The 26,853-nt window shown below is 34.0% G+C and overlaps 1 protein-coding gene across 2 annotated transcripts; it reads left to right on the top strand.

The window, feature by feature from the left end:
- The first annotated feature begins 11,714 nt into the window (after positions 1 to 11,714).
- On the top strand, positions 11,715 to 14,268 carry LOC140811916 (growth-regulating factor 8-like). Of its 2 annotated transcripts, none has more exons than XM_073170042.1 (4): positions 11,715 to 12,122; positions 12,248 to 12,403; positions 12,531 to 12,807; positions 13,365 to 14,268. In XM_073170042.1, the coding sequence occupies exons 1-4, from the start codon at positions 11,918 to 11,920 to the stop codon at positions 13,954 to 13,956; spliced, it is 1,230 nt and encodes a 409-aa protein (XP_073026143.1). In that variant the 5' UTR covers positions 11,715 to 11,917; the 3' UTR covers positions 13,957 to 14,268. The 2 variants fall into 2 exon arrangements, with proteins under 2 accessions (XP_073026143.1, XP_073026142.1); XM_073170041.1 differs by having other exon boundaries at positions 13,341 to 14,268.
- The last annotated feature ends 12,585 nt before the right edge of the window (positions 14,269 to 26,853 follow it).

Genomic DNA, 26,853 nt, shown 5'->3' with positions numbered 1-26,853 from the left:
TATAACAACAGCTATCATCGTAGTATTGGTATGGCACCATTTGAGGCGTTGTACGGGCGACGTTGTCGTACTCCATTATTCTGGGATGAAGTCGGGGAACGACAGGTAGAGGGACCAGAGTTAGTCCAGCAGGCTATAGATAAGGTTGCAGTAATCAAGAAGCGGATTAAGACTGCTCAGGATCGACAGGCTAGTTATGCGAACACAAAGCGTCGACCTCTTCATTTTCAGCCAGGTGAGAAGGTGTTTCTCCGAGTTTCGCCTTTTCGCAGGATTTTGAGATTTGGTCTCAAGGGTAAGCTGTCTCCGAGATTTATTGGTCCATTCGAGATACTGGAATGTGTGGGAGATTTAGCTTACAGACTTGCGTTGCCGCCGTACCTATCAAGTATTCATGATGTGTTCCACGTATCCTTGTTGAGACGTTATGTAGCAGATGAGTCGCACATCTTACATCCATCTGAAGTTCAACTTGATACGGATTTGTCTTACGTGGAGCGACCAGTTCAGATTCTAGATCGCAAAGATAAGGTGTTGCGGAATAAGATCATTCCTCTTGTCTTAGTGCAGTGGCAGCGTCGAGGCACTGAAGAAGCCACTTGGGAGTTAGAGAGTCGTATGCGTTCGGAGCATCCAGAGCTCTTTTGAGTTGTGCTTTGTATAAGTTTGTGTTTTCAGTTGTAATCATAGTATCAGTTGTATTCAACAACAATTGAGATGTATTAATGATGTTGTTATTTTCGTTTTGTTCATTCTCTAAGCCTGATTTCGAGGACGAAATCTTTTAAGGGGGGGAGAATGTAGTAGCCCGAATTCTAAATTGGGTAATTAACGGAGTAATGGTGATTAAGAAGGTTTAAGGTGTAATTTTGGCTATGGTCATGATCGGACGGACCGAAGAGGGTTCGGAAGCACCGAAGAGTTCGGACGATCCGAAGTGTAGTTCGGTGAATCCGATCATAGGTGTCAAGTGTTGATCGACACGTCATTTTCCATGCATGTTCGGACGGTCCGAAGTGTATGATCGGAGGATCCGATCATGAGCTGTCAAGAGCCAATGGACACGTAGCGTTCGGACGTTCCGAAGTGTTGTTCGGAGGATCCGAACATGGCCTATAAATAGTGCTCGGATTTCCTCATTTTGACTTGCCAATTTCTTGAGTTTTCTCTCATTTTGGAGGATTTGGAAGGTTTCTAGGGTTAGTTGTTGGTCGAGCGATAGCCAAGAGCTGCCAGGAGTAGTAGCGTAGCGGCGCCTGAGTTTCAAGGCAATCGACATCAAAGGGCTGTCGACGGACGAAGGTAAACCCTAAACCTTTGGTAGTACTAGGGAGTACTGGTTTTGCTAGTCGAGCATGGTAGTATTGATTGAGTATGCTTTTGATGCGTAGGCTTGTGCTAGACCTGATTAGCGGTGTTGCGTAAGGCTAGGCTTGCTGTGATAGAGGTACGAAAGTACTATCCGAGATATCCTGGTTGAGTATACATTCATATATGTGTTGCATGAGTATTTGCTGCATTGTTATATGTCATATGATGCATGCTATTATGTCACGAGTTATGATGCATATTGCATATCATGTTGAGCCGTATCTCCTTCGAGATAGCCTTTACTGTTGAGCTGTATCTCTTTCGAGATAAGCTATATCTTGGGGCCGCTCAGCCCTGTCTTGTGGACGCATGGACACCGAGAGTACACAGTGGCCGACGGGTCGGGAGGGCTTCGGTGGTCCGGGACATTTTAGGTCCACGTCTGTCTTGTAGTGGATGCAGTGACCCAGAGGTTGGACCGCGCGGCACTATCCACTTGGCGCCTCTAGACTGAGCATTTTGAGATCCTTTGTGATTCCTGTTTCTTGACTACCCTGGTATCATATCATAGCATGTGCATTTCATATAGGTTTGTATACTCATACTTTAGTACTGGGCGTTCTTATCGCTCACGTCCTCGGTTTTGTTTATTCTTGGACACCCCATTCCCACGGGGCAGGCCTCAGGTTGGATGGCTCAGGAGGAGCAGGAGGAGGACGTTGAGTAGCTGGTTGGTTTAGTTTTCAGTGTTTTCCATTTGATTCGATATGGTTGTATTGGATATTTCATTTTGAGTTAGTCTAGACTTCGATTTCGATTGGGTTGTATAACTATTGTTGTTGGCCATATTTCCGCTGTTATCTCTGATTATAATTAATTAGGTTAATTGCATGCTTAGTTTTTGATTAGTAGGTGATTCTGGAACGGGTCACTACAATATACCTCGGTGGATTTCATAAACGTAAATATATACACCGAAACAAAACCGAATCAATAAAACAAGATCAATATAATTTCTTAAAGAATTTGAAATAGAGGGCTCTGATATCAATTGAAGAAATCAATTGGGTTTTACATCATAACACACAAATCCTCAAATACTATTCAATTCTCAATAAACAACATATATAAGAATCATAATTGCGGAAGCGTACTTGAATCCATGATTTGTTGATGATTATTGGAAGTGATCTTCAATCTTGCAGTTTTCTTCCAAAACCAGAGAGTTCTGTTGATGGGAAACAAAACAATACGCCGTTCTGCAAAATTGGGACCATAACCTCATTTTATAATTAAACAAATTTCACTATTTCTAATTTGACCCCTCAACAAACCAGAAATATCATATATAATATTCACACAATAATATCATGACAATTAAGACATTAAGTCAATTCTTATTCTAAATTAGACCACATCAATTAATGACTTATTTAATTGATGACATTAAACATTTATAATTACAATTATGGCCCTTAAAATTCTAACATATTTCTCCCAGTGTTCTTCTCCATTATGCTCCACCTACCTTCTAAGAATTTCTCCAATTTTTGTTAGAGCTATTTGGCATAAAAATTTTCAATTAATTTTCCCAAACAAAAAAAATTAAATAACACGGAATAACATGCTAGAGACATTCATGCATTATTTTCTGTGCTTTACACCATTACAATTCTGATTTTCTCCTTTCAGTAGAGTGATGAGGTTCGGGATCAAAGAAAAGTTGACTCCGAGATTCATTGGTCCTTTTGAGATTCTAGAAAATGTCAGTATTTGGCATATAGACGGGCAATACTATTTTATATGTCCAACATCCATAATGTTTTTTTTATGTATCATCATTAAGAAAGTACATATAAAATGAACCACACATTCTGATTTTGACGGATATTCAACTTGAAGAGAGATCCACCTATGTGGAACAATCGCTAAGGAATTTGGATCGAAGAGGCAACTTGGGAATTGGAGAGCCACATGCGCTCGAATTATCCGAAATTTATTCTAAATTGTATCACGCACTTCAATTTTGGTTTTTTTTTTTCACTCAGATGAGATTTCTGGGACAGAATCTTTTAAGGGGAGAGACCGTAATGCCGCATTGGACAGAGTAATTGGATCTCTCGAAGTGAGTTAGGACACGCCGAAGTGTGTCCTAATCTTTCAAACGTAGATCGGACTTTCCGATCTCTCTCATGCGATAAGATGACAACTAGATTACAACAACTCGAGGAGCAGTCGGCGAAGCTAGGCATTCGAAAAAAGCATATACAAAGGGTTATCAAAGGACGAATTTATAATCCGAAAACTTTTTTGGTATTATATGAGAATATAGTAGGATTAGTTGTAGTAGTAATCTCGGATAAAGTGGACTAGCTCGAGTACTTTTCGTAAAAGATAAAAATATTCTACTGACAAGTTAATAATATATTTCTTTGTTAGAATATTTTAAGTTCCAGAGTTTGATAATTATTCGCAAAAAAAAACTGAAGAATCAAACTGATTGTAGAACTCGTAACTGAAAGAAGATTCAAAACCGAAATATAAAGTTCAGTAAATAATTCGATTCAGAACCGAAATATAAAGTTCAGTAAACAATTCGATATTTCGTAACTTAACTGAAAGAATCTTCGTCAACTGAAATATCCCAAACTGAAAGGACATCAGTTTGAAGTGAAAATGTCCAGTTAAAATTATTCGCTGATTAGTTGACTACTAATCAATTAGTCACGACATCAGTTGAAGTATCAATCGACAGACTGACAGTTCGTATAAAAGCATAACAAATGTAATAGAGCAGAACAGTCTTATATTTCGTACCACTATCAGATAAAGTCAACAGCTTGAACTATATCATGAACCTTAAAAAGTAAGAATAAGTTGATATTTTTTTTAGTAATTGTTTTGCGTTTGATTCCTACAATTATCCTCTACATACTTTTCTGCACCAAAAAGTGTATCTTTCGAAAATGCGATGGACAAGTTTTAACTGCATAATTTTGTCGTTATTCATAATTTGTCTTTCTATCACTCTTAAATCGAAAGAAACTCTCTCCAATATATTGACACTAAATATAATATGTTGAAAAATAATATTTAAAATATGTGTATTGAATATTTGAATATTGAATATTTGAATGTTGAAAATAAGAGTTGTAAATATTGAAAATTAGTGTGTGATGATGTATGTAATGATGTATTTTATTTTTGGATTATTTGTAAAGATTTCCTATAAATAGATCTCTCATTTGTGAAGAAAATCACAATTGAGTAGAAAGAAAAATATTATAAAGTATGTAGTTTGGTAAATTTTGAGAGTTTGAGATTTTTAATTTTTATCATAAATTTTTACTTTTTCACAACGCGTTATCAGCACGAAGCTCTAAAAGTCCTCCATACTTTTCCAAGCTCCAAACAGAAGAAAAAGATAACAAAAGTAATAATATTTATTTTACTGTTATTATTTATTACGTATATATTTAATATATAATATAATGTTATTATTAGAAATAATAAAAATAAATTTTTCAAAAACTTGTTATAAATCCTGGGAAGATGTTAAAACGACATCCCATACTCCCGATAAGGGATACGACAAGTATAAAAGCCTATAAGGTTTTTAAACAAAATAAATTATGACACTTCATTATAATAATGTGATATGATATACATAATTATTTAAACATGTCTAATACTATATACATCATATTATTACCATAAAATTATACAAATACATACCTTTATTTTTTGTACACCAACGGTCATAAACGGTAAAAAAAACGGCTAGTTTTTGCCCTATAAATATGATCTCACAAACTCTTTCAATCACTCCAACTTTCTCTTCTTATCTAAAAATTATTCTTCATCAAATTTTTCGAAGAAAAAAGAAGATGGCTTTCTCAAGGTTATTTTTAATTATTTTGGTTATCATACTCACGAGTATTGTATTTATCGGAGAATATCCTCATCATGTGTTTTCTTTATTTTTACAAATGCTTGTACTTGTTGTTTATCCATTACTTTGTATTGCAATATTCATTAACTAATAAAATGCATCGTTATTTTTTTAGTACCACCATGTCAAATTTGACAAAGCTCGAATTTGTTGCGCTCGACATCACGGGGAAAAATTATATGCCATGGACTCTCGATGTAGAAATGCATCTTGAGTCATTGGGTCTAAGTGAGACCATAAAAGAAAATGGCATATCGACGTCACAAGAAAAGGTAAAAGCCATTATATTTTTGCGTCGGCATCTCGACGAGGGATTGAAATTTGAATATTTAATTGAAAAAGATCACATGGCTTTGTGGAAAGGATTGAAAGAAAGATTTGAGCATATAAGGGAAGTTATACTTCCGACCGCCCGTGATGAATGAAATATGTTAAGATTCCAAGATTTTAAAAAAGTCGGTGATTACAATTCAGCGATGTATCGAATAATCTCGCAGTTAAAATTTTGTGGACATGAGGTCACAGAATCGAAAATGCTTGAAAAAACATTTTCCACGTTTCATGTATCAAATATTATTCTACATCAACAATATAGAGTACGTGGATTTGCGAGATATTCTGAATTCATCGCCTGTCTTCTTGTGGCGGAAAAGAACAACGAGCTATTAATGAGAAATCATCAGTCCCGACCCACTGGATCAACAACATTTCCAGAAGTAAATGTTGTAAGTAAAAATGAATTTAAACCTCGAAACCAAAATCAAATTCAAAGACAAGATTTTGGTCGAGGTCGAGGTCGTGGACGTGGACGTGGAATTGGCCGTGGTCGTGGTCGAGGCCGTGGTTTTGAAAACAATAGAGATAGTTATTTTATAACTCATCTCAAAAGAGCGTCCCAAACCATCCACTGAAAAGACATAATGAGAATACAAGTGTTAATGAGAATCACTCAAAAAGATATGAAAGTTCTTGTTTCAGATGTGGTACTCCAGGACATTGGTCCCGTATTTGTCGAGCCACTGAGCATCTTTGTAAACTTTATAAAGAATCATTAAAGGGGAAAGAAAAGGAGACCAACTTCACTGAACGCAGTGACCGTTCGAGTGATTCAACTCATTTTGATGCTGGTGATTTTATGAATAATTTCTCTGGAAATGATCAATATGTTGGTGAGATAGAAATGAACAATATTGATGCTGCAGATTTTCTCAATGATTTCTCTGAAAATGAACAATATAGTGGTAGAATATAAATGTACAATAATTTATTTTTCATGTATTCATATAATAATGTTTTATTGTATAATTATCATATGTGTTATATTTAAATATATATTGCCAGTAATTTTATTTCATTGCATATTTTTTTGAAGTTCAAAAATGGAAAATGCTATGAGCAAAGCTGAAGTTTGCATACCCGATAGTAGTACAACGCACACTATCCTCCGAGATAAAAGATATTTCTTGGAACTAAAACCAACAAAAACAACGGTGAATACAATATCAGGTCCTGTAGACTTGATTAAAGGATGTGGTAAAGCACAATTTTTGTTACCTAATGGTACAAATTTTTTTATCAATGATGCTTTATATTCACCACAATCGAAAAGAAATTTGTTGAGTTTTAATGATATATATTCTCATGGGTTTGATACTCAAACAATGAATGAAGGGAATGAGAAGTATATGTGCCTTATCACATATAAATCAGGAAAGAAATATGTGATTAAAAAACTACCAATGTTCCCTACTGGATTGCATTATACACATATAAGTCTCATTGAATCAAACATGATAGTTGATAATTCTTCAATACTGATCAATCGGCATGATCGATTAGGACATCCTGGTTCAACAATGATGCGAAGAATGATAGAAAATACACATGGTCATCCATTGAAAGACCAGAAGATCTTTCAGAATAATAAGTTTCAATGTAAAGCATGTTCTCTTGAAAAACTTATTATAAGACCATCACCAGCCAGAATCCAAATTGAATCACCAATGTTTCTTGAACGTATTCAGGGTGATATTTGTGGACCAATCCATCCACCATGTGGACCATTCAGATACTTTATGGCATTGATTGATGTCTCCAACAGATGGTCACATGTATGTTTATTGTCAACTCGAAATGTTGCATTTGCAAGATTACTTGCTCAAATAATAAAATTGAGGAATCAATTTCTCGATTATACAATCAAGAAAATTAGACTTGATAATGCTGGTGAATTTACTTCACAGACTTTCAATGATTATTGTATATCTATGGGAATCATTGTTGAGCATCATGTTGCACATGTACATACACAGAATGGATTGGCTGAATCATTGATTAAACGTCTGCAAATGATTGCTAGACCAATGATTATGAAAAAAAAGTTCCCTATTTCTATATGGGGACATGAAATTTTACATGCTGCTTCATTAATTCGCATCAGACCAAGTGCATATCATAAATACTCCCCATTTCAGCTTGCATTTGGTAAAGAACCAGACATTTCTCATCTGAGAATTTTTGGATGTATGGTGTATGTGCCTATTGCACCACCACAACGAAAGAAAATGGGACCTCAAAGAAAAGTTGGAATTTATATCGGTTATGATAGTCCATCAATCATTCGATATCTTGAACCTCAGACAGACGACGTGTTCACAGCACGTTTTTCTGATTGTCATTTTAATGAGGAAATCTTCCCAATGTTAGGGGGAGAACAGAAACATACCGAAAAGAAAATTACATGATATGTATCATCATTGTTACATCTGGATCCAAGAACAAAACAATGTGAAAAAGATGTACATCAAATTGTACACTTGCAAAGAATAGCAAATCAAATACCAGATGCATTTGCAGACACAAAAGGGGTAACTAAATCATATATACATGCTGCAAATGCCCCTGCTCGAATTGAAATTCCAAAGAAACAAATTGAAGATACTCATGATGTCATTAAACGCCTGAAGCGTGGAAGGCCAGTAGGTTCCCAGGATAAAAATCCTCGAAAAAGAAAATTCATAGAGAAACACGATAATCACAAAATAAAAGAATGGTGTTCCTGAAGAAACACATGATGATCACAAAATATAGAATAATGTTCCTGAAGAAACACATGATAATGAAAATGTTTTGTCAGAACCACAAACTGACGAGAATCATGAAATCTCTATCAATTACATTAATACTGGAAAAATATGGAACCGAAAAGATATAGAAGAAATTGATGATATATTTTCTTATAATGTGGCAATCGAAATCATAAATGATAATGAAGATCATGAACCAAAATCTTTTGGTGAATGTAGAAATCAGCAGGATTGGATAAAATGGAAAGAAGCCATCCAGGTTGAATTGGATTCGCTAAATAAACGTAATGTTTTTGGACCTATAGTCCTTACACCTGAAGGTGTAAAACCTGTTGGATACAAATGGGTTTTTATTCGAAAGCGAAATGAGAAAAATGAAATAGTAAGATATAAAGCTCGACTTGTTGCACAAAGTTTTTCTCAAAGACCTGGAATTGATTATGAAGAAACGTATTCTCCCGTGATGGATGCAATTACGTTTCGGTATTTGATTAGCTTGACAATATCTGAAAATTTAGAAATGCGTCTTATGGATGTTGTTACAGCTTACTTATATGGATCACTTGATAGTAATATATATATGAAAATCCCTGAAGGATTTAAGATGCCTGAAGCACAAAGTTCAAAACCCAGATAATGTTATTCTGTGAAATTACAAAGATCATTATATGGGTTAAAGCAATCCGGTCGAATGTGGTATAATCGACTAAGTGATCGCTTGATGAAAAGGGGATATGTAAATAATTCAATATGCCATTGTGTTTTCATTAAGAAAACAACATCCAGATGCGTAATTATTGGTGTATATGTTGATGATTTAAACATCATTGGAACAAATAAGGAAATTCAAGAAGTTGTGTCATACTTGAAGGAAGAATTTGAAATGAAGGATCTTGGAAAAACCAAGTATTGTCTGGATTTATAAATTGAACAAAAAGAATGCGGAATGTTTGTTCACCAGACAAATTATACAGAAAATATCCTTAAACGTTTTAATATGGATAAATCATATCCTTTAAGTACTCCAATGGTTGTTAGATCATTAAACATAGAAAAGGATCCATTCCGTCCATGTGAAGATGATGAAGCTATTCTTGGTCCAGAAGTACCATATCTAAGTGCTATCGGTGTCCTTATGTATCTTACAAATTGTACAAGGCCTGATATATCTTTTGCCGTAAATTTGTTGGCAAGATTTAGCACATATCCAACAAAGAGACACTGGAACAGAATTAAACATATATTCCGTTATCTACGAGGAACGACAGACTTGGGACTTTTGTATTCAAAAGATGCTAATCCAAGTATAATTGGTTATGCCGATGCTGGATAATTATCTGATCCACACAAAGCACGTTCCCAAACTGGATATGTTTTTACTCATGGAGGCACTGCAATTTCTTGGCGTTCACGAAAACAAACACTCGTAACAACTTCATCAAATCATGCCGAGATTATTGCACTACATGAAGCAAGTCGTGAATGTGTGTGGTTAAAATCAATGGCCCAACATATCCAAATCTCATGCGGATTATCATTCAACGAGAAGCCTGTGATACTATATGAAGATAATGCTGCATGTGTTGCTCAAATGAAAGAAGGATACATAAAAAGAGACAGAACTAAACATATTCCTCCTAAGTTCTTCGCATTCACCAAAGAGCTTGAGAAGAATAAATGTATTGATGTTCGTCACATTCAATCAAGTGAAAACTCATCAGATCTCTTCACAAAGGCACTTCCTACGTCAATATTCAGAAATCGCATATATAATATTGGGATGTGCAATCTACAAAATTTGTGAAGAATTGTTCGTGTCAACATGAGGGGGAGTTTACGTGACTGCACTCTTTTTCCCTTGCTATGGTTTTTATCCCAATGGGTTTTTCCTAGTAAGGTTTTTAACGAGGCAGTATAAAAACACGTAATGAAGACAATCATTATGATCATCATCACAAGAGGGAGTGTTGAAAAATAATACTTAAAATGTGTGTATTGAATATTTGAATGTTGAAAATAAGATTTGTAAATATTGAAAATTAGTATGTGATGATGTAGGTAATGATGTATTTTATTTTTGGATTATTTGTAAAGATTTCCTATAAATAGATCTCTCATTTGTGAAGAAAATCACAATTGAGTAGAGAGAAAAATATTATAAAGTATGTAGTTTAGTAAATTTTGAGAGTTTGAGATTTTTACTTTTTACTATAAATTTTTACTTTTTCACAACATAATAATATATATTGATTTGCAAGAACATGATATTTGATATCATCTTGAAAATGTAGTCGAAACGAGTTGGCTAGTTTCCAAAATCATGCCGAAAATTTCCCACATGTTTGAAAAAGAGTGGCCTTCAAATCAGGGAGAGAGCCTTAAAAACTTTTTTTTTTGTAATAATTAAGGATATATATATAATATTGGATATCTTTTTTTCTCGGAGGTAACTAACTACATACACTCTCATACATTCATCATAGACAAAAATTTGTATGAGACGGTCTCACGGATCGTAGTTTATGAGACATATCTCTTATTCGAGTCATTATTGAAAAATATTACTTTTTATGCTAAAAGTATTACTTTTTATTGTGAATATCTGTAGAATTGACCCGTTTCAAAGATAAAGATTCATGAGACCGTTTCACAATAGATCTACTCTTGATAATGTTCTCCTTGAAGATCCATTGTGATTTATGATGTTTTCTTTTTTATGCTAAGAAGTCCTACCATACTCCCCTAGTGGTCAATTGTAATTAGTCATGCTCTGCAACACCTGTCTTGTCATCTCCTAATTGAAGTTATGCCAGCTTGAGATATCATCCTTTTTATGGTTTGAGTTTTTGTCATTTCTTTTGGTAAAGTTGTTCTTTGTTTTTGGTCTCTTTCTAATGTTGTAACAAATTTGAAGGTAACTTTTGAATTTCTCCATGTAAAAATACTTTACATTTGTATATCAAAACAATTTATACTGTTCTACGTACTTTTAAATTTGGTTGTAAATGCGGTGGTTACTTTTTACCAATTCAATCTTCTTTGCCTTCTAGGCTTCTTCCTCTAATTCACATATTCCTCATCCGGATTGAGGAATTTGTCAATAGTTTATCGGTGGATTAGTGAGGGATAAAAGCTAAAAATTGTTTAATATTGGGTGCCAGATTGTTTATGTTAAAACAATAATCTTTTTCAATTTTGTGCTAGCTTAAACTATTTAATATTATGAAATTTTTTCAGGACTTGTAAAATTTCGAATTTATATGATATAATTTAATATTATTATATTTTAAGAAATGGCCTTGATTAATTATTTAACATGCAATATCATCATGGGTAAACAAACGGGCATTTGGGCCATGTTGGAAGCATAGGAACCAAACACCCAAGTATAGAATGGCGGTCACCGAATCTTGAAAACATTCTCCAAATCTAAATCTGTAACACAGACAGACAGACAGGAAAGGCCGAGACTTTTGAAGTTCCAGATTCATAAACGAGGATAACTTTTAATTAAGCTTCGGCTTTTCTTGTGGGTTTTGTAAATTTATGCTAAAGATTAGGAGGGGGAATGATGGAGAAGGGAAAAGAAAGAAATTACTCATCGTCATCGTTAGATTGTGATGTGGGGTTGAGTTTGAAGATGCAGACTGAATCTTCTATGTGTAAGAAGCCCATGCCTTCGCCTTTTTATCACTATCAGTTTGGTTATTCTTGTGGCGGTGATGGAGCTGGAGGCGGCGGTGCTGCTGGGCCCATTTTCTTTAACGCTTCAGGTAACAAGTACTGATATATAGTGATTCTTGAACTTTTTCTCTCCTTGTATAGTTTTAGGGTACTGATTGGTATGGTTGCATTTGTTTGTAGAGTAAAATATCTGAAATATCGACTTTGGTTTCAGGGGGTGAAATGAGCGGAAAATCCCTTTTCACAGCCTCACAGTGGCAAGAACTCGAAAGACAGAAAATGATACATAAGTACATGATGGCCTCTATTCCTGTTCCTCCTCAACTAATCCTACCAGTTTCATCTCTTCTTCCTGGCCCCCAATCTAACAGTAAAGTCCCCTTTTCACAAATCCCATATATTCTTACAAAGTTTTTTGTTTCACCAATTTTATGCCAGATGAACAGGGATCATGATCCTCAGGTTCTTAATTCTTCCTGTGTTTCTGTGTGTATCAGCACCTGCTGGTTTGGATTCAAAATTTTCAACAAATAGATGGGATCCAGAGCCGTGGAGGTGTAAAAGAACAGATGGGAAGAAATGGAGGTGCTCCAGAGATGTGGCCCCTGATCACAAATACTGTGAACGCCATTCTCACAAAACTAGACCTCGTTCAAGAAAGCATGTGGAAGTTTCCTCCTACAATTCCATCAACAGTACTTTCTCTCAGTCCCTACATAACCCAGCTTCTCAATTTCCAACAATGGTGTCTGCTACACCATATGAGCAGACAAGGTAAGAGATTTTTCAAGATATTTTTTTTATCAGAATCTTAGGACTTAATGCTTATGTTAACTTTCTTTGTGACACATTGTTTTCCTAGTATTATTATATTCATTTGTTGTTCTTATCCTGAGCTGCGTAGATTATACGTGGTGTGGCTTCTGGGCCTGGCCCCCTCTTACCTTTCTTTGGCTTGCAGACAAATAAATAAGGCTTTTTTATTTGTTGAGTGAAACAGTGTCTTATTGATCTTTGAATTAGTAAGTATCATTGTCACTTAGTCTTTAGCATCCTCGGATTTATGTTGGTTGGTGATTGAATAACAATGATTTAGAAACTAGCAGTTAATGCAGTTTAATGAAATATAAAAAGAAATGTATCATTGTTATTTTGAAAACTACTCGTTCTAAAGACTCGAGTTCATAAGAACTGCGCAACAATTGTAGTTTTGCAGTTTAACATTATTGTTTTGTTCAGTGCCTCAATTTGTTTCTTGATATTTATCGAAAGTGTGTGAGTTTGTGTTTCTTTATATTTTATCAAAGGTATGCTGAATGGTTTACGAACAGCGTCGACAACAGCGTCAGCAGCAACAAAAGCCGCAACAAGAATAACGTATCTGCATTTCAAACACAAGGAAACCACGGTTTCATGAACTTGGATCCTTTTAGCCCGAAAATATTGGAAAATCATCATGAAATGGGGATTGGGCAGTATTGCATTTCAATTCTTGACTCGAAAATCCCATCTTTACGAGGAAATTTGTCGCCAAATTCAGACAGAACAACACAAACAACCATACCTTTCATTGATACTTTTGAAAAAGAGAAGCCACCCCTACTTCCAACCCCCTCCTCTCTCACACTATCAATGTCTGGTCGTGTAAATGAGGTTGATGAATTTGATAAAAACAGTCATTTCGGGATTGAAATGATTGATTCTGGTAGAGATACAGACGGGATCCTGAAATCCCAATGGATAAATCCAGTTTCTTGGATTAACTCACCACCTGGTGGACCATTAGGTGAAGTTTTATGCCTTGGAAATTCTAGTGTCGCCAGGGGTCATACAAATTTAGCACCAGCACATGGATATAACATTAATAGCAGTAAAAGTTCTTGCGGAGAACATGACAGTCATGCACTAAATTACATTGGGTGACAGCTCCTTGGTTATTAATTGTTGGTTACCAATTTAAGAGTTAGAGTTGAGGAAGAGATGAGCAACAAATACACCACTTTGTTTCCTTTTTTGTTACTCTTTTAATTTGGTCCACTCACTCAGTTTACTGATCTAATTTGTTTTCTGCTTTGTTTTAGTTTGTTAACATAAGCTCGTCGTGTTTCCTGTTCATTCATCGAGTTCCTAGGCTCCTTGTGTAGTGAAGTAATGCGTGATTTTGTACGACCATTCGAAGTCCTAACATGAACTGGTTGTACCAGAACATTTGAAATGGTTATGGATGTCTTAATTCCATTTTCTTGTGTTCTTTACGTTTTCTTTGTAATTAAAATGAGTTAGTCTATATTCAAACCTTGAATAATTTTCTTCGTATCACATACTTCATTGGATTATGTAAGTCTCTCCTATTTTAAGTAGAAGTCAATATCATATATTGATAATCTAAGGATAAAATTGTATAAAAAGAAAAACATTACATGTGGCATACAAAAAACCAAATAAAATATTATGCCCATAATGTTTTGACAAATTAATTTGTTACTATTTAGGACCTAGCATTAAATGTTTCCGTTCGAATCTTGAATTCGAAAATAGACTTTTAAAATATTTTTGTTTCATTTGCTGAAGTTATGTTTTCATAATGGATTGGTGATCGAGCCACTAATCGGTTTAATCGGACAGTCGGACTAAAATATTGTTTTATCATATAAATATTTATATAATATATTTTAATTTTAAAACAAAAAGATTTATATAAATAGAGAAAAAATATATTTAGTCAAGTTTAAAAACTAAATAATTATATACGCATTGAAAATATCAATTATAGTTATGTATTTTTTAAAACAAAAACAATAAATTAAATAAACTTGAGTAAAAGTAAAATAATATTTTTAGTGAAATCCAAATATCAAATAATTATGTTTATATATAACTAAATATTAAATTTAAGATTTTAAAATTAAGAAATTAATTTTTCAAAAAAAAAATATTTGAGATCCGGTTTAACCGGTTTTATAGTTCGTAGTTGATACGGTAGGTTCTTGACTAGAACTGGCAAAACAATTTTTGAGTATTTCGTACAGAACTTGTGACCGGTTTTCGGTCGAACCGATCGAAACGGGCGATCCTTTCTTGTTTTGATAATGCTACTATATATACTAGTGATTGTGCCGTATCTTATTGTTTTTGGATATAGTCGAACTTAAAAAATTTATGCTCTCGATTTATAGTGAGTACTAATTTTTTAAAAAAGAATTAGTGAGTTTTTTAAAAACTATATCCAGAGTGTTGGTTCAAATATTAAAAAAAAAAAAAATGAGATGTAATATTAAAAATATTTGTTTTAACTATTTAAGTTTTGGTGATCTAATAAAGATATGATTTAACGGATAATTACGGAGACCAATTTAATTCAATTCAAGAAAAAAAACTGAATATTAACAATTAAAAGTTTTCTAAGAGTCCAACTGATTATCAAGCCAAACTGATCTACAGATAAATAATAGAGCCTCAATGATAGCTTATTTCAATCGGTTAGTCAACTCAAATCAAACATTCTCTGAAGAATATAATATATTTAGTGATTAAGAATCAGAGCCCAGTGAAAATATTGGATAAAGTTTTCCGTACCAACAGTCACTGAATCTCAACAGAATTTCAGAATTCACGTGCACTGCCAGAATATGTCAGAAATGATAATGACATGACAACGACATACATATTTGGAAACAGATATATGATTTCAAAATATTACCGTTGCAAATGAAGTATATAAACGTATCGGTTTGAAAATTTTAAGAGCTCTAAAACTCTCTCTAAATTAACTGATCTATTGTATCTTATTGAAATAGATTTCTGCGAGCAAAAATGATAAAAGAAAGCACACGTTGATAAGTTATTATCCGATCATTTAAAGATGAATTCGTGCCTAGAATTTCTATATGAAATATGTGTAATTAAGAGTAAGAAGTCTTACTTCTCATTTTGATTAAGATTGAAATTTATTAAGAGTTTTAATTAGGCAATGTTAAATCATGTTGAAGTGGGTGATTTCAAAAGTCTTTTAGTGCAATACTTCTGTAAGAATGAAGGGGTGGCGTAGAAGTATTGAAGTATTCAAACATCTAAAAACAAACTCGTGCCGATTTTCGTTTCATTTTACCTTCTTTACCTCTCGTTTGATAACCCAACTGAGTTTTGATAAGTCATTTTTTTCAAAACAGTTTTAGTCAGTCTCTTTTCGCACATTTCTCATTGTTGACTAACTTGATAGCCCAACTGATAAAAATTTCAGTTAAGTGTTGCTAACCCAACCGAATTATTTGTAGCATTGTTGAGATAATTTTATCCACCCCTCTAAATTTATTTCAAATCCGAAAAAATTGTATTTGAGTATGTTAATTCTTATCTTTGAACATTATTCAATCAAATGACTTCATTTACTAAAAAGTCCACTAATAAGGACAATGCATATTTCAACTGTGGAAAAGTCAAGTATTTCATAGCCGACTATCGTAAACCAAAGAAGGATGAGAGGATGACAACTGACAAGGAAGGTCGATCTCAGGAAAAGAAGAATAGGTTCAAGGATGACAGGAAGTCATTCAGAAAGAGAAGAAACCAAAAAGTGTTGGTGGCTGAAGAAGGCTAGGTGGGCTGATTATGAGACTGACTTATCCAAGTAAGATTGCTCCACCAATGAGAGTGATGAAGATGTGGTCCAGTGCTTCATTGTCGATGCTGAGCTTGAATCTACCTATAATGATTTGACTTTAGCTCAACTGATTTTACACGAGAAGATCTCATCAGTGCACTCAATGACATAGTAATAGAGTACAAGAGACTTTCTCAATCATTCGAGGAAGTGAAAACAAAGAAAGAAAGTGTAAATGACAATGATACTGAGCCTCACTGGAACAGTCAGGTGAAGTGTTTGGTCTTAAGGCAGAAGTTGAAAAGCTGAAAACTAAGAATGAAAGAATAATGAATGAGCATCAACAGGTTATTTCTGAAAATAAGAAATTAGTTGAACTACTTAACATTTGGAACAACTCGTTAGTAAGTCCTGAGAAAATGCAGGAGTTGCTGAAGCACTCAAGAGACAAAACTAGTCTCGGAATCAGCAGCAATGATAGCAACCCCACTGACTGTAGTATTCGATAGAAACTGCACACGCGCAAAGGAAAATATATTCACTTTGTGAAATCCAGTACGATATATGAACATCAAAATCCTACGACCAAGTTGAGAAACCTGTTGAACTGATGAATAAAAGCAAAACTTTTGGTGTTGGGTTTACACAAGAGAGTTCCTGATGTGTCCCACATCGGTTAGCAAGAGTTGTCTTAGGCAAAATATATATGAATTCACAATCCTCCTCTCATGAGCTAGCTTTTGAGGTGGAGTTAGGTGGATTCATATCATATGGTATCAGAGCCATACTCTTGACTGGTCGTGTGGGTGCATGTTCCTGGAAGTGCCCTGGAGTGCAGGTTAACGAAGGAGTTGGCACGAGGACGTACAGTCTAAAAGGGTGGGGAATGCCTGGAATTGCTTTGGAGTGCGGGTTAACGAAGGAGTTGGCACGAAGACGTACAGTCTAAAGGGGTCGGGAATGCCTGGAAGTGCTCTGGAGTGCGGGTTAACGAAGGAGTTGGCATGAGGACGTGCAACCTAAAGGGGTCGGGAATGACGTGTCCTACATCGGTTAGCAAGATTTGTCTTGGGAAAAATATATATGAATTCACAATCCTCCTCTCATGAGCTAGCTTTTGAGGTGGAGTTAGGTAGATTCATATCAGCTCCTCTATCAAGCCCAACTGCTTTGGTCACAGATTCAGTCAGCCAAGACCAACTCAATGAAGGATAAGACTTATCAATACTAAAACTGAAAGTCTATACAAAATACATACAAGCAGACCAATGATGATACAAAGTCTAAATAACATATTGTTTCCAACACTTACAGAGCATCACACACACACACCAAGCATTTCACACACACAATTTTGCACAACTCTTGTTGAACAAACATAGTGGTTAGCCAGTCAAGTTGATCTAAGTGTGGGTTCCTAAGAGACTAATCCTGTTTGGACCCAAATAAGTTTGGATACTAGTTGATTTAATTTGTGTATGCAGAACAATGAATGAGAAAGACTGAAGAATTAAGTTTGGTAATTGGACAGTGAATGTTCAAGGCATATGACTGGTCAAGCCCAAATGTGATTGACCCAAGTTTGGTAATCAACTGTGATTGACCCAAGATCACCTTCGGTGACAATGCTTGTAATGCTCGGTTACTCGTACAAATGATAATAAAGCGTTTATATCGTTTATTATGTAGTTATTTAGCTCATTAGATTTCACGTGATGATTGAGGTATCAATATTGATATTGAACATGATTTTTATATTGTCTATGGTGTATTGAGAATGAATATGTGTTAAAATAGTGATAGTAAGATGTGTAGATAAAGTAGTGTAATGAAAGTTGGTATAAGACGGTAGGAAATGAGATGAAATTGTGGTAGTTGTTACGGGTTTTAGCATAATGATTTGAATATTGATCCAAATTTAGTGAGGCCATAACCATTAGAAAGCTAAGATATAATGCTACAACTTTCATGTTTTGGATTTTGTCCAAATCATTGTGGAAGACAAACCAAAAGTGCCCCGAAGTGTGTCGTGTATACCGTCATTCCCTCACTGACACATGTTAGGAGAATAAGCATAACTTTTTACGTGGACCTCCAAATGACCTGAAACTAGTTGGAGATTCCCGCCAAGACATAGAGCTACAACTTGCATGTTCACCACTCTTTCAGATTATGAACAGAAGAGACGTTTCTGGAGCAATCTTTGAAGTGACTGTGCGCAGAGTGACGCCCGAGCGGTAAGAAATGACCGCCCGAGCGCCACTGGTTCTGGATTTTTGGTTTCGGATAGAAAGTGCCTCGCTCGAGCGGTAATTTATAACCGCCCGAGCGCCGCCCTGTATTTAAGAAGATAAGTTTCGAATTTTTTTAAGCATTCCAACCATTCCACAGCTTCTTCTTTAGCATAAGCTCGAGAGAAACTCCAATAAATCTCCCTCCAAAGCTTCTTTCTTCAATTCTTCTTACATTTTGAGGTTAGAAGTTCATTCTCCATCACAAGAAAATCATAGAGGTGTAAGTTTTCTTCCCTTTTAGTTGTTCTACACGTAGAGGAGTGATTTTCACCTAGTCTAAAGAATAGTAGCTGAATTATTGATACATTTGACAGTATAGGAGCGAGAAACATCGTCTCAAACAAGTATTCGTACGCTTGGACTGTAAGTTGGCATGTTCTTGAAGTAATACATGAGTAATATTATGATTTCAAATACTTCTCATTGATTATTGTTATATGTACATTGTTAGTATCTTATTGATGAAAAAATAGCACCATATTCCATTGTTATGTATTAAATATGTAAAAAACTCATGAATATTGATGATGGGTGCTATGTTATGAACATGAAAGGAAAATGACTTATTTTACATGATATGGAGCTTGTTGACATCATGGGTGGTTTTAAGTCCACCAAACCTGTTGGCCAATATATGTTCATGGGGCGTGGGGTTCCCAAAGATTGCTCCCTGACGTCCAACACAGTAGTAGCTATATAATAAAGCAACCACGGTAGTACAGGTCAACTAATGAGGCTCAAGTACAAAAATGAACATGAATATATGATATGATATGACATGGTTTAAAGATTCATTGTCGTTCATGACTTGATATGTATGTTCCTTCGACGCATATTGATACGTACAAGTGCCAACTTATTGGGTTTTATAAACTCACGTAGCTCATGTATTACAGGATCAGGTAATGAAGATACATAGGATGCCGGTTCGCCAATGGATGCTTGTGACGTGCCTCACCTCGACAAGAACCTGGACGTATTATTGTATAGCTTCCGCATATGTATTATAGTAGATTGTATGTCAGGGCAGGGTTTGAAACAAGTTTCACGACATTTATGATTATATGTATAACGATACAGTGAATGTTTGAGTATGATTATATGTATGTATAAATATTGTTGCTTGAGTTTGGATTTTACAAAATATAGGGATATCATGCCAAAAATTTTAAAAACCGTCAAATTGATATCCCTTGTTTGAATTGGTTCATACTATAGGTATATTATTAAAATCATATTTTGATTGTGGTAATCATGTCAAGTATAGAGTAAGGGTTTGACAATGCTGAGGGTAAGATTGTAGGTAAGAGTAAGATTACTCATGAAAACATAGTATGTTAATGAAGTATTACTTGTTCTGTGTTGTAATTTGTTAGTATAAGTCAACTTTGTGATAATAATTTCTTAATTGAATTTTGTATGAACATCTGCTTAATTAAGGATACTAATAATCAAATATTGTTAACCAGAATTAGAAATCGTAACATTTATAAAATTGATTGGAATAGTAATTATCTAGCCTCACCAACTTGTTTTCCTGCTATTAATAATGATAAACAGTGGATATGACATAAAAAATTGAATCATCTCAATTCTAGATCAATTAAATAATATTAAACCTAGCTAATGGTTTGCCTAGCATTGAATTTTTTAAGAATTATGTGTGTTTAGCATGTCAGTTATGTAAGCATATTCGACCCAGTTTTAAGAATAAAGGTAGCAAACTGACTGATAGATGCTTACAACTGCTGCATATGAATTTTTTTGGACCTACACATGTAACCAGGTTAGGAGGGATGAGATATACACTTTTAATTGTTGTTGTTTTTTCTTGATTTACTTGGATGATATTTCTTAGTGGTAAAAATCATACTAGTACCCAAATGATTAAATTTCTTAAGAGTTTTCAAAATGAGAAATCAACCTCAATAATCAAGATCAGAAGTGATCGATGTACTGAATTCATTAACAAAACTTTATATGAATATTTATTAGAAGAAATAATTCAACATGAGTATTATGTAGCAAGAACACTTCAACAGAATAGAGTTGTTGAAAGAATGAACATGACCCTGAAGGAAACTGCAAAGACCATGCTTGTTGAATATATTGTTTTACAAAGATTTTGGGCAGAATCAATCAACAGTGCATGCTACACATAGAACCAATCCATGATCAACAAAAGATCTGGTAAAGCCTAACTCATATTATTTTTCATGTTTTTTGCTGTAAATATTATATTCATATTAATGAAAAAATTAATTTTTTTGCATTTGATGTCAAATATGATGGTGGAATTTTTCTTGGTTATTCATAAGTCAGTAAGCCTTTTCGTGTATTTAATAAGGCTTTTAATGTGGAAGAAACTTTTCATGTTGTACTTGATAAAACCGAGCTGGTTGATTATAAAACTAACCTAGCTGATTTGAGAAATTAGATGAAAATTATTGATCTAACAGATGACAACATAGAAGAAATCAATGTATATAAAAATATTCATCTGTTACTTGAACCGGAGATCTCAAATCAGTCAGTTATACACAGAAATGAAGAACAGATGAACCAAACTGGTATTAACCAAGTTGACTTTAATCAGACTGATGATATCTAAGCTGATAAAAATCTATCTGAGGAGAACCTAACTGATCATACTCGAGTCATTGTTAACAAAAATCCACTTGTACCAAACTTACAAATGGAGTTGGACTCATCCACCCTCACTGATGATTGATAATCATTCTGCACCTCTTAGAACTAGACAACAAATGATTAATGAATTCTTGAATGTTACTTTTATTTCACAATTGGTAATTAAGAAAATCAATTAAGATCTATTAGATAACCATTGGATTGAAGCTATGGAAGATGAATTAAATCTGTTTGACAAAAACAAAGTATGGTAGTTGGTACTTAGACCATCTCATCAGACAGTCTTTGGAACTCGATGAGTTTACAAAAATAAAATGGATGCAAATGGTGCTTTAATAAGAAATAAAGTAAGAATGGTTGCACAAGGTTTCAAAAAAAAAAGATGAAATTGATTATGATGAGACCTTTGCACTAATAGCCAGACTAGAGACAATTAGAATTTTTCTTGCTTATGCTTCTTATAAAAAATTTAAACTGTTTCAGATGGATGGGAAGAGTACTTTTATAAACGGACTGTTATAAGAGAGAGAATATGTAGAACATCCTCCAGGTTTTGTTAATCATATATTACAGGATCATGTGTTTAAATTAGACAAAGCTTTGTACGGATTATAACAAGCACCACATGCATGGTATGACACTTTGAAGGATCGGTTCGAGCACCTTTGAAGGTGCTTCAAACACAATAAATCAATGAGCTGCAATAGCTTGTGTTCTAATAATGAAATCACTTATGAATTAAATCGAGTTTGGTTACAAATCAAGCGGAAAATACTCGAAGTAATCATTCGTTAAGAAAACTGATCGGTTTTATATCTTGTGCAACTGAATAACTGAAAATTACATGGGATCAGTTCTGGTTTATATCAGTTCTGTTATGGACAGAACTGAACTAATATCAGCTGAACTGATCAAATCAGTTAAGAACAAAAACAAATAGTTAAACAAAAATAACACTTTATAGATGTTTGGAGACTTCAACTGCTCCTACGTCATCCCTTCTACCACCTCGGGTAAGATCCACTAGAAGACTTTCATTTATACAACACCTTGTATAAACCCACTCAGCTTAGAACTTACCCTACTGCCTAACTGAACTTCTAGCCTAGACTGAAGGCAGCACCTTCCAGCCAAAACTTGTTTAACGTCTGTGTGTCAAAGACTACAAACACAAGTTTTACGTCTTTGTGCAATATTCACTCAGCTAGTCCATAAGCTCAACTCTATGATATATGTGAGTGATAGTGTGTGCGTGTGTGAGAACTGAACAATGAATACAACGGGAAAGGGTTCTCACACACTGAGGTAAAAGGGCTTCTATACTAAGCTGATAACTGATAAACATAAAAATTGTACATTAATTAAATGTTTTATAATATAAATTTATAGTTTTTTTTATTAAATGTTTAAATATTATATGTTTTATAATAAATTGTATAAAAAATAAGTTGTTGTGTAATTATAAGTTTTTACTATTTTTACAGGTTTGATAAAAGAAGAATAACCTTGGCGTTACAAATGGGATTAAGATGATTCTTGGACCTGTAGAAAGTTGATGATAATATCTACAATATTGGTGACAAGCATGAGATAAAAATCTTCTCACAATTGGGATCAAATTAAGCAACAAATAAAGTTACCAAAGGAGTGGCAGTTTTACCATGCTCTAGTATTTTGACCATATCTCTCAAATTACTTGGTCAAATGGTCTGAAAAAAATACCACAAATAGACAACTCAATTATCCACATGTTTCTTTTTATGTGAAGAAGCAAATTCGGAGAAGAAGATTTTCAAAAGTGATGTGTAATATAATATAATATCTTGGAACACCAATGAAGACTTATGTGTAAAAAAATAATATTTTATTTTTGGTTGTCTCCCCAAATTTGGCTATAAATAGGGGTGCATTGTAGTGTATTGAGATATCCCTCATTCTATGAACAAACCTTTGAGTTCATAATATTTCTTTCTATATTTTTCCTTTATTTCTTCATTTAAATATAATTAGCATGTTAATTTCATATTCAAAGTTTTACACTTTGAATATTGAATAGCTAACTTCCTAAAGTTGAGATGAAAAGGTGAAACTCTTGGCATGATAATAAGGTTATTAAAAGGTAAGAATATATGTTTTATATTATTTAATCATTATTTATTGTTTATGTTATATTTATTTCTTTAAGCATTTTTATACCCTACTTATAAGTGGGAGTTTTGATTTATTGTTGCTATATGTTACACTAAATTCTTGGAACCATTTAAATGTTAGTTTGGTATTACCATCCATTTAAATTGGATGCCTTGATTTATTATATATGAATATATTATAATATTAAATTACTTGGAACCATTTAAATGTTTGTTTGGTTTTACCAACCATTTAAAGTGGGAACCTTGATTTATTATATATAAATATATCATAATATTAATTTCGTGGTACCATTTAAATGTTAGTTTAATTTTACTAACCATTTAAAGTGGGAACCTTGATTTAGTGTTTACAAATATATATAGCACAATAAATACTTGACAACATTTATAAGTTTTGGTATATATTATATACTTATAAGATAATAATATATAACATAATATAAATATGATTATTTAATATAATGGAACCATTTTATTAAGTGGATTTCAATAATGTTCGTTAATGTTAACTTTATTAAAATACCAAGAGTGGATCCTTTAATCTCAACTACTTAAATTAAAATTTGAACAATTAAAAATTACCAATTAAAAATTCAAACAACTAAAAGGAAAAATAAATAAAAAGACATTATAGTGGACTTGTAATTACCTTAGCTTCCTCGTGGATACGATATTCGAAATCATCGAATTATACTACTTGTGGACAACCTGCTCTTGGGAGTGCAACAATCAAAGTCGCAACAATAACACGTTGAAGTGTTCTCTCACAACTGGGCTGATTGTTTCTTGTAAGCTGATAAGACTTTAATCGTGCCCTTTTTCTTCACACACTCTTATTGTTCATTGGTCTTCACTGATCTTCATTTTCTACTTATAGGCGTGAAGCTTGATGTACAATGAGACTCAGTTATTGTATCCGTTGTATTTTGAATATGTTCCTTGAATTGTGTTTTGTCTTTTATTCACTCTGGAACTTTTTTTTTATGCTCTGATGCAACGTTCATCATTGTCCTTTGACTGGACAATTGATTTTGTACCTTTGTGCACAGCTAAAATCCATTTTTGTTAGCTTGTCGGCAAATGAAAACTAGTTTGCTCCTAACTGATGTTCTGAACTGGTCAGGTGAACTGGTCTTGTTCTGATGAGATGAAATCAGTTGACTCGTCAGATGAACTGATTTCATTGATTCAGTTGAACTTGTCAGCTTTGCTCTTCATCAGTTGAACTCTTCATCAGCAAGCCGAGCTTTTGAAGGTCTTCTGCTGAACCACCTATCAGCTGGACATCAGTTGAACTGGTTTATGATTCATCATTTGAACTGGTTCAATTTGTGCGATCATTTTGACGTATTCAGTTTGCGATTTTGACAACTCGTAACTGATTTCAATTCTGCACACTTAGGTGAATTTATCAGTAACAAAATAACAAGTTTTGTTAACATCAAAATCAAGATTTCGAACATAAAATGTTCCAACAATCTCCCCATTTTTTATGCTCAAAAAACTTGAACAATTTAAAGCCAAATTTTTTTTTTTTTAAAAAAAAAAACGTACTGATTCTCCCCATTTGTTAGAATAAAAAATAGTTAAAAAAAATTCAGTTCGAGGAGTATAAAATTTAAATATAGTTTAAAAACTTCATCTCAAAAACTGAACTAAAAAGTCCTTTTAAAAACTTAATTTAAAAATAGAACCCCCCTACCCCTTAAAATATAAATAGTAACGCTATTTAAAAAAATATTTTCAGCAGCAATTATCATGCCAGCAGTTGAGGCTACACCAAAAACTGGAAATATCAGTTCATTTATATTTAAACTAACTGGATAACAAGATGTTTATTTAAACGAATAAACTTCCCTTGTATTATAATTAAGTGCACCAGTTATGTAAGGTAAAAATGCTCCTACACTTAGCTGAATTTTAAACAACATCAGTTATCAATCAGTTTACACATAGTAGAACTAAATATACCAACTACTGGTCGCCTTGAATGCTTGAAATATTGCATAGTCTCGAGTTCCTTTGCCAGATGAACAACTAGCTGCTTTGAACTTGACTTCTGTGCTAGCTAACAGGTCTATCTGATGCAAACTGGACTCAACTGATTGCTGAATCACATTGATCATTTCTTCTGATCTAATATGGCAATGAAGCGGCGGTATACTGCTGATGATTAAGCCTCTAATCATCCAAAATTTCAGCTGGTAATTGGGTTTCATCAGTTGATCAGTTGAACTGGTTGGCTTGCAACTGAAGTTTTGTCTGCAGATCAATTTTGTTGTTCTTCTATCAGTTTAATTGAAGACTTGCAATCTCCTAGAATAACAAAAAGCGGAGTCGAGAGAAGTGACTACAATGTTAGTTGTAGAGCCAATCTTCTCTTCTCTAAAACAGGCGTGAGATATAACATTTTTAAAAGGGTTTTGAAAACCATTTAAAGTACCATTTTAAAGCAAATTTAAGATATCAGTTTTCAAATGTTCTTCTTAGAATAGCTAGCTCTGTTACCAATTGAAGGATTGGTTCGGGCACCTTTGAAGGTGCATCAAACACAATATTCTTAGTGAGCTGCAATAGCTCGTGTTCTAAGAATGTAAACAACCATGAATGAGATCGAGTTTGGTTTTAAAATAGGCGGAAAATATTCAAAATAATTTCATTAGTTTAAAACTTTTTAACTTGTGTAAACTAATTAAATGGTGTAAGGTGGATTAATTCTTGCATATATCAGTTCAGTTATTGTGAGAACTGAAATGATAACAGCTTGAACTAATCAAATCAATCTTAAAACAGAAGATAAGCAGTTAAATACACAAGATATGTTTATGGATGTTCGGAGGCTTCAACTGCTCCTACGTCACCCCTTCTACCACCTCGGGTAGGTTCCACTAGAAAACTTTGATTTATACAACACCTTGTATAAACCCACTCATTTTAGGAACTACCCTATTGCCTAACTGAACTCCGAGCTTAGCCTGAAGGCAGCACCTTCGAGGTCGTGAGTTGGATAATTATTCTCATGAACCTTCAACTGTCTGGACGCGTAGGCTATAACTCTATCATGATGCATCAAAATTGCGTCCAAACCTAGCTTCGAAGCATACATGTATAGCACAAACTCCCC

Source organism: Primulina eburnea, chromosome 14, assembly GCF_022965805.1.
Source record: "Primulina eburnea isolate SZY01 chromosome 14, ASM2296580v1, whole genome shotgun sequence".
NCBI lineage: Eukaryota > Viridiplantae > Streptophyta > Magnoliopsida > Lamiales > Gesneriaceae > Primulina > Primulina eburnea.
Note: the sequence above shows the minus strand (reverse complement) of the source record. Positions and strands in the feature narration are given on the sequence as shown.

Excerpts from the sequence above, each read along its gene's own strand:
- LOC140811916 (XM_073170041.1), top strand. The coding sequence starts at position 11,918 with ATGATGGAGAAGGGAAAAGAAAGAAATTACTCATCGTCATCGTTAGAT. Across the intron at positions 12,123-12,247 it reads CATTTTCTTTAACGCTTCAG|GGGGTGAAATGAGCGGAAAA; the intron begins GTAACAAGTACT and ends CTTTGGTTTCAG. Across the intron at positions 12,404-12,530 it reads TCCTGGCCCCCAATCTAACA|CACCTGCTGGTTTGGATTCA; the intron begins GTAAAGTCCCCT and ends TGTGTGTATCAG.